We start from the raw sequence: 16,589 nt of genomic DNA, 5'->3' as shown, positions 1-16,589 counted from the left end.
AGTATGTATAAGCTGGAGGTAGAAGCCTAAGTGTTGTTGTCCATTAGTTTACTCTAATTAGGGGAGGGGTGGTAGGGTTAAGCAAAAATAATAAAGAAAAATATAGTTTAAAAAAAAGATGTGAATAATTTTTTTAAACAGTACCAGTCAAAAGTTTGCACACACCTACTCATTCCAGGGTTTTTCTTTATTTTTTACTATTTTCTACATTGTAGATTGTACATTGTAAGACATCAAAACTATGAAGTAACATATCATCATGGTAGTAACCAAAGAAGTATATTTTATATTTGAGATTCTTCAAAGTAGCAATCACTTGCCATTTAAATGTTTTTATTTTTTATTTAACCTTTTTTTAACTAGCCAAGTCAGTTAAGAACAAATTCTTATTTACAATGACGGCCTACACCGGCCAAACCCAGACAACGCTGGGCCAATTGTGCGCCACCCTATGGGACTCCCAATCAAGACCGGTTGTGATGCAGCCTGAATTCAAACCAGCGTGTCTGTAGTGACGCCTCTAGCACTGAGATGCAGTGCCTTGGACCGCTGCGCGACTCGGGAGCCCTTGATGACAGCTTTGATGCCTAGCAATCAACAAATGTACATTGTTTAAAGCACACTTATGTCTCAGTCACAAATGACAGCTCCAATAAGCACTTCATGGTGAACGATTTGAACGAATGGCTTGTAGAATCATGACTCTTTCGAGTTTTCAGTTAATCGTTCGCTGATAAGGGTCCGGCGTGCTCTCGACATTACTGACTCAAATGAACGAAATGAGTCGAAACATTCGTTCCTCTTGACTGAACGAGTCGAAAAGATCCGAGTCAGTAAAAAGAGCCGAACTTCCCATCAATTGTGTCCGTTTGGCCTCTCCCAAGAGGAAGAAAAAGAAGAGCTAATGTGACGTATCAAACTGGGCGGTCTCTGCAAGTCCTCACTCTCCATTCATACGGCGCCTTGCAACTGTCAACGCTGAGGGAGGTCTAACCAAGCCGCAAAACCTTGGACACGTTCAAAGAAAGTCCTCTTTTACATTTTGCGTTGCGAATATACACGTTTGGAGAAAGGGCTGGTGAGTAAAATCATACTATGTTTGAGTCTGTTGCGTTTTGTTCGATTATAGCAGTTTTCGAAGTGTGGCTGCAGTCAAACAATAAAGTAAAAATTGGCTATATCGTTAAAACACATAAAAATATATATTTTTGGTCTTACTGTAAGGTTAGGGTTAGGCATAACTTTAGCAGTGTGGTTAAGAGAAATTGTAGAAATAGGCGGGGTTTAGCCATAATTATGACTGTGGCTGTGGTAACTAGTGACGACCCCGGTACAGGGGAATCTCTGACGTTACATTTTGCGTTCAGTCTTCAGCGTAGTGAAATGGTCATACAGAAATATTTTACTACTATGATGTGTTTGTAAAGAAGACAATCGCCGATAGACCTACATTCGCAATGAGCCACAAGTGTTTATGAAACTAAAGTGTTTATAAACCAAATTTAAGTTAAATACTTAGATCTAGTATGTTGACCTTCGTTTGCACTTACTCCTGTGTCATAACTACCATATATGACACTTGAATAAAACAATGTTGTTTGTGGATGTGTTCACGCAGGGCTAATCTGCGAAAGAGACCATTGTCTCCTCATGACTCCCTAGAAAGGTTAAACAAATAAAAATATATTTGTTTGACCCTCTCTCCAATGTAAGGAATCTGTGTTGAAAAGACACTATTTGGATGTAAATACAGTAGGCCTACCATTCATGTCATGGTATTTTGACAGCAAGAGGACACAATCTTGTTTCACAACAAAACCAGCAAGTATCAATGAATCGCTGAACTGTTGTTGGGATCATAATACTGCTATTGGGCAGGAGTCCAAATAAGAGGTCATTCATTCTCTATCAGTCTCATTGGCAAATACTTTATTATTCCCCAAGTTTGTTTACATTTTTAGCTGCAAGGCTATTGTCTAAACGTCGCTACAATGTCAAAGGGGACACCTGCCCTCGGTACACATGTAACCTCCAAATAGAGCAGAGGAAGGTCAGAGAGAGTACAGTACAGGTGTGTGTCCTTTGAGGGCCGTATGCAAGGCAATGAAGCCATAACCTATTCAGGCATCATTGATCAATCATTAGGCACTGCATTAGATTATCTAGCTTCATACCTTCTTACATTGACTAAAGTGAATTTAGGTTGACTCTGAAACACTGAATTATAGCCTATTCCAATCATAGGGAAATGCTGACCCCATTTTACACCAAGTGACCTGTAATTCAAGCCCAGATAAACATATCCAATAATATTTCCCATGTAAGGTATTTTAAGATACACATGTGTGTTATGTGCGTGAATGAGTAAAAGAAGAAACCCATAGCTCAAGATGAGAACATCTTTTTTCTTTCGTTTTAGTTTAAACAAGCAAGATTGCGATGACATTTTAATGGATCACGTTTTTATGCAGTTATTCAGTTATTCAGTCACATAATACTATTTACTTTATTATCGTGGCTTATTACACGTTCACCCAAGTATAATAATAAACAATGTAGCCTATTATCACAGAGTATGATGGCTATAATGTTGCGAGTTATTCGTTGCTCGTTTGCCGAGAATTCGAGCGCTACAGCTCGACGACCTTTCCCCCAGTTTCCAGTAGCACAGTCATGTGATCACGGGAACCCATCTGGGGGAAGGGAAAGTAGCTGGTGAAACACAGCTGAATGGAAACACAACTGCGTCGTTGCTGGCTGCCATAGGTACCCAGAAATGTGTCCTTCATAAGCTGACTACACCGCCAATGCGCGCATGATGATTTTGTCCATCCACACCAGAGGCGACCATGACACGTGAACCAACTATACTAATTTGGGGGCATACCGAAACACACATTTAACATTAATGGCCACATTTAACATTAATGGCCATTAAGATAGCTTGCTTTTGCTAACTACTTTGTCCTGGGAGATGAACTGAGCTGACAAGGTAAAAATCTGTCGTTCTGCCCATGAACAAGGCAGTTAACCCACTGTTCCCCGGTAGGCCGTCATTGTAAATAAGAATTTGTTCTTAACCGACTTGCCTAGTTAAATAAAGCTTGAATGAAAAATAATAATAATGAAAAATAAAAAATGAACACAGTACCAGTCAACATTTGGACACACCTACTCATTCCAGGGTTTTAATTTATTTGTATTATTTGCTACATTGTAGAATAATAGTGAAGACATCTAAACTATGAAATAACACATATGGAATCATGTAGTAACCAGAAAAAGTGTTAAACAAATCAAAATATATTTTGTATTTGAGATTCTTCAATGTAGCCAACCTTTGCCTTGATTGACAGCTTTGCACACTCTTGGCATTTTCTCAACCAGCTTCATAAGATAGTCACCTGGAATGCATTTCAATTAACAGGCGTGCCTTGTTAAAAGATCATTTGTGGAATTTATTTCCTTCTTAACGTGTTTAAGCCAATTAGTTGTGTTGTGACAAGGAAGGGGTGGTATACAGAAGAGACACGACAGTCCATTATTACTATGAAGGTTAGTCAATCCGGAAAATTTCAAAAACTTTGAATACTTCTTCAAGTGCAGTCGCAAAAACCATCAAGCCCTATGATGAAACTGGCTCTCATGAGGACCGCCACAGGAAAGTAAGACACAGAGTTACCTCTGCTGTAGAGCATAAGTTCACTAGAGTTACCAGCCTCAGAAATTGCAGCCCAAATAAATGCTTCACAGAGTTCAAGTAACAGACACATTGCAACATCAACTGTTCAGAGGAGACTGTGAGAAGCAGGCCTTCATGGTCGAATTGCTGCAAAGAAACCACTACTAAAGGACACCAATAATAAGAAGAGACTTGCTTGTGCCAAGAAACACGAGCAATGGACATTAGACCAGTGGAAATCTGTCCTTTGGTCTGATGAGTCCAAATGTGAGATTTTTGGCTCCATCCTCCGTGAACTGAGAAACAATCATCTGGCCACTAAGGGCTTCATAAAATAATTTTGCTTGATTGAAAGTGCTGTATAGTAGTATAATGATACTCTTTGTGTGTGTGTGTGTGTGTGTGTGTGTGTGTGTGTGTGTGTGTGTGTGTGTGTGTGTGTGTGTGTGTGTGTGTGTGTGTGTGTGTGTGTGTGTGTGTGTGTGTGTGTGTGTGTGTGTAATGGGAGGCCTGCAAACTGTGTCACACAATTTATTATGGAAACTCCTAAGAGGTGATTATTAGGCAGACAGTGTGGTTGAGATAAAGAGAGTAATGAAGACAGAGACTGAGCGGGAGAGAGAGATGATGTTCCTGACCAATTGTATCTTATTTGTTGCCCTGCTCCTCTCTCTCTCTCGCTCTCGCTCTCGCTCTCGCTCTCGCTCTCTCTGTTAGTCTGTTCCTCTAGGTCAGTGAAAGCGAGGGAGCTGATGTGGAGAGTCAGGGCTCAGCCGCAGAAGGCAGGGGGGAGGAGGAGTTAGAGATGATAGGAGGGATAGAGATGTGGAGTGAGGAGGAAGAGAAGGGAGAAGTGGAGGGAGAGAGGAAGAGGGAGAGCACAATCGAGAGGGGAGCCTACATATCCATGGAGTGTGTCTGCCCCAAGTCCCACAATTTTTTCATTGGATTTTTTCTCTGAATCTTTCTCGATCTAATACTTGTTGCATTTACTAAATCTTATAGGGAAATTGTGTATTTAAAAAAATAGTCTCTGAACAGTTGTTGTTTTGTATGCTTTATCTTTATCTGTCGTCTCTATCTGATACTTCACTGAAGTATCAGGAGTTTTTTCAAAATAAGCTAATTTGTCAAAATAAGCTACTATTTCTACATTTTGTGTCAGGCCTGGTCTGTACTAAATCTTATTTAGAGAGGTTATCTACATTTTGAAATAGTCTCTGAATAGTTATTTGCATTTGTACATTGTTACAGAAGTGAGAATCGTTGTCAATCAAATAACCTACTTTGTGTGAGTTTTGACATACTTTCTGAATATTGACCTCTGGTCACATTTTCTATTATTTTTTAAAAATATTTATGTGTAAATAATATTTATAAGTATAATATACTATACTTGGTACATTTTGAGTGAGTCATTTAGTCAAATGTACGACAATTTAAATACTCTAGGGTTTTTTGTTGTGTTGAGTGTTAATACTTTTTTATAGTGAGTGTCTTTGCACAATGGAAGACAAAATGTGTGTTATACCTATTGACATGAATGTGGTGTCATATTAAAGAAGACGTTATGCTCTTTAAAAGGATAGTGAAGGATAGTCTACCCAGCGAGCCAGCCCATTCAGCAACCCGCCCAGGTCAGCGATGCCCGTTTGTCCCTCCTGGATAAATATGACGGCACCCTGTCTAAATGCTGTGGCTACCTACTCCCTCTATTTTGTGCACCAGGTGGGAGCCCCCACCACCGAGATGTCCAAGGTTGATACGGTTATTTCTCTGCTGACTGGGCAGGCGTTGGAATGGGCTACGGGCGTCTGGCAGAGGAGGAGCTGGATTCGTATCAGGGGTTCATGGCTCTGTTCAGAGGTATCTTCGATCATCCATCGGAGGGCAGAGGGGGGGATGAGCGCCTACTCCAATTACGGCAGGAGGACCAGACTGCTGAGTACGCACTCACCTTCCGGACAGTAGCAGTATCCAACAGATGGAATGAGCCGGCGCTTTGTACGCTCTTCAAAAGAGGTCTGCGTGAGGAGGTCCAGACGGAACTGGTCTGTTGAGACGACAACCTCTCCTTGGACACACTCATCGCGATGGCAATCCGTCTGGATAACCTACTTCCGGAGCTTCCCTCTGTGAACACATTGGATCAGAGCCTGAACCCATGGAGGTAGGGGTCACACGCTTCCCCGCGGAGGAGTGATGCAGATGGAGACAGCTGGGGCTCTGTCTCTATTGTGGTCAAGTAGGGCACTACCTCCAGCAGTGTCCGGTACACCCCAACTCGGGATCGACAAGCGCATAGGGAATGTCACGCGATCTTCCACATCCAGGGGCAGGCGTGAGTATCCCCTTTTCATCACTTTCTGCCAAACCCTTTTTGGTGTCGATCACACTAGTTGTACTGTTTCTACAGCATTAGTGGATTCCGGTTCCGCAGGGAACTTTATTGACCAGACCCTTGCCTCCTCTCTTAACATCACCTCATACTGGCTTTCCTCTCCTTTCCCGGTTCAAGCCCTCGACAATCGGGCATTAGGTTCCGGGACCATCATACACATCACCAGACCACTCACCCTCACCGTGGAGTCCATCCATCCGGAGAACATTCCCTTCATCACCAGTGCACCAGCTCACAAGATTATTTCCGGCCTCCCTTAGCTTCAACGCCATAACCCCACCATCTCATGGTTAAGGATGAAAATCACGTGCTGGGCACCCGAATGCCAGAGGACCTGCTTTCCCGTTGCCTGTGGTTCCAAGTCGGAGTCCTGTGGTTGCCCTTCAGCCCAACATCCTGGAGGTATACCAGGACCCGCGGGAGGTATTTTCTAAAACCTGCGCCACCTCTCTCCCTCCTCATGGCCCCTGGGACTGTGCCATCGACCTGCCCCAGTGAAGACGCATCTACCCTCTGTCGGTGGCTGAAACAAAAGCCATGGAGGAGTACATCCATGAGGCGCACCAACAAGGTTTCATCTGCATGTCCACTTCTCCTGCGTCTGCAGGCTTCTGCTTCGTGGCCAAGAAGGATGGAGGGTTATGCCTGTGTATTGTTTACGCCCATGTATTGATTAGAGGACTCAATGAGATCACCACCAAGATCCGTTACCCTCTGCCGGCAGCTATCGAACAGCTCTGCGGGGCCCGGTTCTTTATCAAATTAGACATGCGGAGTGCATACAATCTCATCTGCATCCGGGAGGGGGATGAATGGAAGACCGCTTTTAGCACGATGTCTGGCCACTACGAGTACTTGGTGATGCCATTTGGCTTAGCCAATGCTCCGTCAGTGTTCCAGGCATTCGTCAACGAGTTGTTCTGGGACATGCTCGGACGCCAGGTGGTTGTGTATATGGACGACATCCTGGTCTACATGACTACCTTGGAGGATCACATCACTCACGTCTGAGTAGTCCTGGAATGCCTCCTGGCTAACAAGCTGTTTGTCAAGGCTGAGAAGTGCCAGTTTCATCAGGAGGCTGTCTCCTTCCTAGGCTACCAAATCAGCCTGCAAGGAGTGAAGATGGACATCAAGAAGGTAGATGCGGTCAGGTCATGGCCAGTCCCAACCACCATAAAGGGGTTACAACGGTTTTTGGGGTTTGCCAACTTCTACCGCCGTTTCATCAGGAACTTCAGCTCCATCGCCGCTCCTCTCACCGCTCTCCTCAAGGGTGGTCCCCGTAGGCTGGTGTGGAGTCCAGCATCTGACGAGGCCTTCGGTATCCTTAAGGGACGTTTCACACCCAGATCCCACAATATCCTTTGTGGTGGAGGTGGATGCTTCAGAGGTGGGCGTGGAGGCAGTTTTGTCTCAACGACAAGGTAATCCACAAAAATTGTATCCGTGCATATTACTTTAAGAAACTGTCCCCTACAGAGAGGAATTACGACGTCGGCGATTGAGAGCTCCTGGCGGTGAAGTGGCATTAGAGGAGTGGAGACACTGGCTGGAGGGCACCAAGGACTCATTCGTCATCCTCACCGACCATTGGAACCTGTACATGCAGACAGCGAAGAGGCTGAATCTGCGCCAAGCAAGGTGGGGCCTATTATTTACAAGATTTGACTTCACGCTGACCTATCGCCCAGGCTCAAAGAACACCAAAGCCGATGTCCCATCTCTACGATTCGGAGGAACCTGTCCAGAGTACACCCATAATCCCTACCTCTCAAGTTGTAGCCCCTGTGGTCTGGGACGTAGATATTGACATTCGCCATTGCTCTGGAGAGGGAGCCTGCACCCACTACCTGTCCTTCTGAGCGCATCTACATTCCCACGGGGATAAGGGATCGGCTGCTGACCTGGGCACATACAGCTGTAGTCACTGGACATCCAGGTATTTCTCGTATTTCTCGTACTACTCAATCTATCTCTGAGAAGTAATGGTGGCCTACCTTGGCGCAGGACATCATTCGCTACATCAACTCCTGTTCCGTTTATGCTCAAACCAATCTCCCCCTGCACGCTCCAGCATGGCCACTTCTTCCCCTTCCCATGCCTCAGTATCCCTGGGCTCATCTATGCATTGACTTTGTCACTAATCTTGCCTCTGACGGTTTCACCACCATTTTGGTGGTTGTGGATAGATGGATTTTCCAAATCCTGATTCATCCCTCTCTCTGTTCTCCCTTCTGCTCTCCATGTTGCTGAGGCACTATTTCAGCAGGTCTTCTGACATTATGGACTGCCGGAGGACATCGTCTCCGAACGTGGCCCCCAATTTACATTACGGGTATGGAGAGCCTTGGTGGAGAAGCTCGGGGTCACTGTCAGCCTCACTTCCGGGTATAGGCCTCAGTCTAATGGGCAGGTGGAGGGGATGAACCAGGAGCTGGGGAGGTTTCTGAAGAGTCACTGCCAGTACCGGCAGGGAGAGTGGGCCTGATTTCTTCCATGGGCGGAGTACGCCCAGAATTCGTTAATTCACTCCTCCACCGGGCTGGGATCTTTTATTTCATCTCATGAAACATGGGACCAACATTTGATCTTGCTTTTATATTTTTTGTTCAGTGTAGCTTTAAAAAAAGACTGGAATTGCAGTAGTGCTGGGTGGTATACCATATTTTACGATATACCGGTATTGATGCATGGACCGGTTAGGGTTTTTACATGACCTATTTACATTTTTACCCCTCTTCTCCCCAATTTCTTGATATCCTATTGGTAGTTACGCTCTTTCCCATCACAGTTTTCAGCTGTGCTAACGTATAATTGCAAAATGGTTTTATAATAATCAATTAGCCTTTTAAAATTATAAACTTGGATTAGCTAACACAATGTGCCATTGGAACACAGGAGTGATAGTTGCTGATAATGGGCCTCTGTACGCCTATGTAGATATTCCATAAAAAATCTGCCGTTTCCAGCTACAATAGTCATTTACAACATTAACAATGTCTATACTGTATTGCTGATCAATTAGATTTTCTTTCAAAAACAAGGACATTTCTAAGTGACCCCAAACTGTTTGTATGTGCCCATCTCAGTGAACTAGTCCATTGTGGATTAAATTTATCTTATAAAAAACAATCAATCAATCAATTATAATCACTAGTTACCTACACATGGTTGATGATATTACTAGTTTATCTAGTGTGTCCTGCGTTGCAATAAATCGATGCGGTGGCATTCGCGAAAAAGGACTGTCGTTGCTCCAACGTGTACCTAACCATAAACATCAATGCCTTTCTTAAAATCAATACACAGGTATATATTTTTAAACCTGCATATTTAGTTAATATTGCCTGCCAACATGAATTTCTTTTAACTAGGAAAAATTGTGTCACTTCTCTTGCAACAGAGTCAGGGTATATGCAGCAGTTTGGGCCGCCTAGCTCATTGCAAACTGTGTGAAGACTACTTCTTCCTAACAAAGACAACCAACTTCGCCAAACGGGGGATGATTTAACAAAAGCTCATTTGTGAAAAAGCACAATCGTTGCACGACGGTACCTAACCATAAACATTAATGCCTTTCTTAAAATCAATACACAGAAGTATATATTTTTAAACCTGCATATTTAGCTAAAAGAAATCCAGGTTAGCAGGCAATATTAACCAGTTGAAATTGTGTCACTTCTCTTGCGTTCATTGGACGCAGAGTCAGAGTATGTGCAACAGTTTGGGCCGCCTGGCTCGTTGCGAACTAATTTGCCAGAATTGTACGTAATTATGACATAACATTGAAGGTTGTGCAATGTAACAGGAATATTTAGATTTATGGATGCCATCCGTTAGATCAAATAGGGAACGGTTCTGTATTTCACTGAAAGAATAAACGTTTTGTTTTCGAGATGATAGTTTCCGGATTCGACCATATTAATGACCTAAGGCTCGTATTTCTGTGTGTTATGTGTGTTATTATGTTATAATTAAGTCTATGATTTGATAGAGCAGTCTGACTGAGTGATGGTAGGCACCAGCAGGCTCGTAAGCATTCATTCAAACAGCACTTTCGTGCGTTTTGCCAGCAGCTCGTCGCTGTGCTTCAAGCATTGCCCTGTTTATGACTTCAAGCCTATCAACTCCCGAGATTAGGCTGGTGTAACCGATGTGAAATGGCTAGCTAGTTAGCGGGGTGAGCGCTAATAGCGTTTCAAACGTCACTCGCTCTGAGACTTGGAGTAGTTGTTCACCTTGCTCTGCATGGGTAACGCTGCTTCGAGGGTGGCTGTTGTCGATGTGTTCCTGGTTCGAGCCCAGGTAGGAGCGAGGAGAGGGACGGAAGCTATACTGTTACACTGGCAATACTAAAGTGCCTATAAGAACATCCAATAGTCAAAGGTATATGAAATACAAATGGTACAGAGGGAAATAGTCCTATAATTCCTATAACTACAACCTAAAACTTCTTACCTGGGAATATTGAAGACTCATGTTAAAAGGAACCACCAGCTTTCATATGTTCTCATGTTCTGAGCAAGGAACTTAAACGTTAGCTTTCTTACATGACACATATTGCACTTTTACTTTCTTCTCCAACACTTTGTTTTTGCATTATTTAAACCAAATTAAACACGTTTCATTATTTATTTGAGGCTAAATTGATTGTATTGAAATAAGTGTTCATTCAGTATTGTTGTAATTGTCATTATTACAAATAAAATAAAATAAATCGGCCGATTAATCGTCCAATAATCGGTATCGGTATCGACGTTGAAAAAAATCATAATCGGTCGACCTCTAATGTCAACAATTCTTAATCGTGTGTCTTCTGAGATCTCTTTTGTTCAAGGCATGGTTCACATCAGACAATGCTTCTTGTGAATAGCAAACTCTCATTTTGTACGTATTTGTTTTTATAGGGTAGGGCAGCTTTAAACAACATCTCCAATCTTGTCTCATTGGTTGGACTCCAGGTTAGCTGACCCCAGCCTCCAATTAGCTTTTGGAGAAGTCATTAGCCACAGGGTTCGCATACTTTTTTCAACCCACACTGTGAATGTTTAAATTATGTTTTCAATATAGACAGGAAAAATACAATAATTTGTGTGTTATTAGTTCAAGCAGACTGTGTTTGTCTGTTGTGACTTAGATGAAGATCTGATCTAATTTTATGACCAATTTATGCAGAAATCCGGGTAATTCCAAAGGGTTCACATACTTATTCTTGCCACTGTATATACGACAAACCCGGAGATCTGTCGTTGTAGATAATATTGTAAAACTTACTCCACCAATACGTTTTTGAATAAAAGTTTCACGGCCATGTTAACTGATATATAATGCATAGTACCTCTGTAGAACCTTAGGCCTTACCTGGGTAATGATCTATGCGATTCACAGGTAATAATTAAATGCCTTGGGCCTTGAGTGAACCTGTAAGGAAATGTGATGGTAAAACTTTACATTGTAAAACTACTCAATCATTTACCAACCAGACTACAAATGAACTGGCATACCTAGCTTTATTAGGCCTGCTTCTCCTCCTAATCGTACTACTGAGTAGGCTAGTAGTAGGTTTAAACTGCTTCGGGTTAAGGCGTAGACCTACTCTATAGAAGAAAAAAGAAACGCACACCTATGTAGGCGAGGTGCTGGCTAGCGGAGTAGAAAACTAGAAAATAAAGGAGAGACCTACTCTATAAAATGAGATGGAGTTCTATCTAGTGAAATGAGATGTGCCTTCACATACAGTGCATTTGGAAAGTATTCAGACACATTGACTTCCCCCCCCCCAAAAAAAAATTAAGTTACAGCCTTTTTCTAAATTGATTAAATAGCTTTTTTTTCTCATCAATCTACACACAATACCCTATAATATCAAATAAACTTTTTTTTTGTGCAAATTTATATATTTTTTAAAACTGTACCATCTACATAAGTATTCAGATCCTTTACTCAGTACTTTGTTGAAGCACCTTAGGCAGCGATTACAGCCTCGAGTCTTCTTGAGTATGACGCTACAAGCTTGGCACACCGGTATTTTTCGAGTTTCTCCCATTCCTCTCTGCAGATCCTCTCAAGCTCTGTCAGGTTGGATGGGGAACGTTGCTGCACAGCTATTTTCAGGTCTCTCCAGAGATGTTAGCTCGGGTTCAAGTCCGGGCTCTGGCTGGGCCACTCAAGGATGTCCAGAGACTTGTCCCGAAGCCACTCCTGCGTTGTCTTGGCTGTGTGCTTAGGGTCATTGTCCTGATGGAAGGTGAACCTTCGAACCAGTCTGAGGTCTTGAGCGCTCTGGAGCAGGTTTTCATCAAGATCTCTCTGTACCCTGTTCTGTTCATCTTTCCCTCCATCCTGACTAGTCTCCCAGTCCCTGCTGCTGAAAAACACCCCCACATCATGATGCTGCTACCACCATGCTTCACCGTAGGGATGGTGTCAGGTTTCACCCAGACATGACACTTGGCATTTAGGCCAAAGAGTTCAATCTTGGCTTTATTAGACCATATAATCTTGTTTCTCATGGTCTGAGAGTCTTTAAGTGCCTTTTGACAAACTCCAAGTGGGCTGTCATGTGCCTTTTACTGAGGAATGGCTTCCGTCTGGCCACTCTACCATAAAGGCCTGATTGGTGGAGTGCTGCAGAGATGGTTGTCCTTTTGGAAGGTTCTCCCCATCTCCACAGAGGAAGTCTAGAGCTCTTTCAGAGCCCTGACCAAGGCCCTTCTCCCCCGATTGCTCAGTTTGGCCAGGCGGCCAGCTATAGGAAGAGTCTTCGTGGTTCCAAACCTCTTCCATTTAAGAATGATGGAGGCCATTGTGTTATTTTTTATTTAACTAGGCAAGTCAGTTCAGAACAATTCTTATTTACCTATGGGACTCCCAATCACGGCCAGTTGTGATACAGCCTGGATTCAAACCAGGGTATCTGTAGTGCAGTGCCTTAGACCGTTGCGCCACTTGGGACCTTCAATGCTGCAGAAATGTTTTGGTACCCTTCCCCAGCTCTGTGCCTCGACACAATCCTGTCTCGGAGCTCTATGGACAATTCCTTCAACCTCATGGCTTGGTGTTTGCTCTGACATGCACTGTCAAATGTGGGACCTTATATAGACAGGTGTGTGCTTTTCTGTATCATGTCCCATCAATTGAATTTATTACAAGTGGACTCCATTCAAGTTGTAGAAACATCTCAAGGATGATCAATGGAAACAGGATACACCTGAGCTATATTTCAAGTCTCATAGCAAAGGGTCTGAATACTTATGTAAATAAGGTATTTATTTTTTCTATTTCTAATAAATGTGCAACATTTTCTAAACCTGATCGCGTTGTCATTATGGGGTATTGTGTGTAGATTGCTGAGGAATTTGAATGTATTTAATCCATTTAGAATAAGGCTGTAATGTAACAAAATGTGGAATAAGTCAAGGGGTCTGATTACTTTCCAAAGGCACTGTAGTCCTCAGACTGAGATTCCACCTCTTGTTGGGGATTAAAAAGAGTGAGGCTGTGTCTCAAATGTCACCCTATTCCCTAGTGTGCACTTCTTTGACCATGGCCTACAGGGGTCTGATCAAAAGTAGTACATCAGGGTTCCCCAACTGACTGAGACTGAGATTCCACCCATGGGCAAATCAACTCCGAGTGATTTACGTTTTGGAAATGTGTTCCAAAGTGTTCCCACGCATCATAGAGAGTTCTCTCTGTAATTAGTGATGCATTAGTGATGCATTTTTTGTTGTTTTGGCTCTGTACTCCAGCACTTTGGATTTGCAAGGATACAATGACTGCGAGGTTGAAGTGCAGACTTTCAGCTTTAATTTGAGCGTATTTTTTATCCATATCGGGTGGACCGTTTAGACATTAGAGCACTTTTTGTACATAGTCCCCCCATTTTAGGGGACCAAAGGTTCCATATCCCTAGCGCACAATGATTACATAAAGCTTGTGACTCTATTGAAATGAATGGTAAAATCATGTATTGTGTCAGTTTGGAGTCACTTTTATTGTAAATAAGAATAGGACATCTTGCTAAACACTTCTATAGTGTGGATGCTACCATGATTATGGACAGTCCTGAATTAATCGCGAATAATGATGAATGAGAAGGTTAGACGCAGAAATATCATACCCCCAAGACATTCTAAGCTTTCATCGTTGCAATAACAGGGGAGGTTAGCATTTGTTTGAGGGGGACTATGTACACAAAGTGCTCTAACGTCTTAACGCTTCACTCGGTATACCCTCAAATTTTAAAGCTGACAGTCTGCACTTTGACGTCATAGTTTCATTGCGCATCCAAAGTGCTGGAGAACAGAGCCAAAAGCAACAATAAACGACTTACTGTCCCAATAATTACGGAGGGCACTGTATATGTGATGGTATACAAATGTACGCAAGGTTTGAAATGATTGTTTTTGACATATTATGTCAGTTTGAGCTTCTTGTGGTCAATTTGCAGTCTACAAATCATTTGTAATTATGTTTCAGCCTCCTGACCATCCGCTCAAGAAAAATTGGCCCGCAGCTGAATCTAGCCGATCTCTGTACTACGTTAAATAGGAAATATGGTGCTATATGAGCCCTGGTCAAAAGTAGTGCACTTTATAGGGAATACGGTGCCATTTTTGACGAAGACTCCGGAGTCTTGCCATACTTGGCACAGAGTGAGCTCCTTACATTATGTCCTACTCCATTGAATTATAGTTTAATCAAGGGACAAACAAACAGGGCTCTGGAATAGTAGGCTAGTCACCACTTAAGGGAAACAGCCCGTCAATGTTTAATCCAATAAGCATAGCCTACCTCTATTCGGTGGGAGGCTTATTACCCTGGAATAGGTCCTATTTGTTTACATATTGGAATTTGTCTGACTGTTGAAGAATGTCCCCATTTCATTTCTAGGAAATAGGGAAAGAAGCAAAGTGTGAATGTTTCTGCAGTGCTGATGCACTTAGAATGGTCTGGCACTGGGTCCTATAGCCTGCTAAGTTGTATAGTCCAGACTCGTCAAGCTCGGTGTTTTCCTGAGAGAAGAGCTGAGTCGTGTTCATTTAGGCTCCAAGCGGAAGAAAACTGGGACTATCTGTACTTGTCCAATACAAAACACTCCTTTTCGTTTTGCATTGCAAAACTTTGAAATAGTTTTCTGTTGCATGCCATAATGAACAGGACCCTGTAGATTTGTATTTTCTGTTATTTCCCACCCCTGGTTGCAGAGCGCTGTAGGACCGATTATCATTAGCTGGAGATGGCATACGCGTTTATGAAATGCATATGGGTTATGAATGTGTTATGAAGTTTTTGTCTAGGTACCTTTTACTTTTAAATAACATTTTACAGTATTTTTTAAATCAATTTGAAATTAAACTGCACTTGTCTTTACGCTAAGCTAGCTACAAGCTAAGCTAGCTACCCCCTTGTAAAACCCACTGGCTCCAGGTCATCTACAAGTCTCTGCTAGGTAAAGCCCCGCCTTATCTCAGCTCACTGGTCACCATAGCAGCACCCACCCGTTGCACGCGCTCCAGCAGGTATATCTCACTGGCCAACCCCAAAGCCAATTCTTCCATTGGCCGCCTCTCCTTCCAGTTCTCTGCTGCCAATGACTGGAACGAACTGCAAAAATCTCTGAAGCTGGAGACTCTTACCTCCCTCACTAGCTTTAAGAACCAGCTGTCAGAGCAGCTCACAGATCACGGCACCTGTACATAGCTCATCTGTAAATAGCCCATCCAATCTACCTCATCCCCATACTGTATTTATTTATTTTGCTCCTTTGCACCCCAGTATCTCTACTTGCACATTCATCTTCTGCACACCCTACCATTCCAGTGTTTAATTGCTATATTGTAATTACTTCGCCACCATGGCCTATTTATTGCCTATTTATTGCCTATTTATAGATTTTTCTGTATTATTGATTGTATGTTTGTTTATTCCATGTGTAACTCTGTGTTGTTGTATGTGTCGAACTGCTTTGCTTTATCTTGGCCAGGTCGCCGTTGCAAATGAGAACTTGTTCTCAACTAGCCTACCTGGTTAAATAAAAGTGAAATAAAAAATAAATAAAAGAGGTCTTCTAACCTCAATGGTACTTCCAGGTTAAATAAAGGGGAAAAATAACGAATCCTATCGATGTGTCATGTCCCCTCCTCCCTCTCTCCTCAGTGACCCTGTACAGCAGCAGCCACCATGGCAGAAGCTCACCAGGCCGTGGCCTTTCAGTTCACTGTCGGGCCTGATGGCATTGACATGCAGCTGTGCCACGAGGCCCTGCGCCAGATATACCTCTCAGGCAAGCACTCCTGGAAGAAGAGGTTCATACGCTTCAAGGTGAGAGTGCGCAATTAACTAATTTGTCAATTCGGGCGAATCAGGGCTCAAGACTAACTTTTTCCCCCAGGTGGGGAATGCCACTAACATTTTCTCAAAAATGTTGTCACAGCGTCACGTGATAAGAGAATATTTGTAATAATCGTATGAAGTCATTACAGTGCTACTGAGTTTGTG

At 42.9% G+C, this 16,589-nt stretch overlaps 1 protein-coding gene across 3 annotated transcripts in view; it reads left to right on the top strand.

Moving 5' to 3' along the window:
- The first annotated feature begins 941 nt into the window (after positions 1–941).
- Positions 942–16,589, top strand: part of cpt1ab (carnitine palmitoyltransferase 1Ab (liver)) — a 54,252-nt gene continuing 38,604 nt past the window's right edge. For 2 of the 3 annotated variants that reach the window (XM_055934954.1, XM_055934952.1), the window contains exons 1-2: positions 942–1,078; positions 16,248–16,412. In XM_055934954.1, the coding sequence (XP_055790929.1) occupies positions 16,272–16,412 (141 nt within the window). In that variant the 5' untranslated portion in view covers positions 942–1,078; positions 16,248–16,271. Of the gene's footprint in view, positions 1,079–2,787; positions 2,993–16,247; positions 16,413–16,589 lie in introns of those variants that run through there. The other variant, XM_055934953.1, reaches the window with a different exon arrangement.

Source organism: Salvelinus fontinalis, chromosome 9, assembly GCF_029448725.1.
Source record: "Salvelinus fontinalis isolate EN_2023a chromosome 9, ASM2944872v1, whole genome shotgun sequence".
Classification (NCBI taxonomy): Eukaryota; Metazoa; Chordata; class Actinopteri; order Salmoniformes; family Salmonidae; genus Salvelinus; species Salvelinus fontinalis.
The sequence above is the reverse complement of the archived record's forward strand: the minus strand, read 5'-3'. Positions and strand labels throughout refer to the sequence as shown.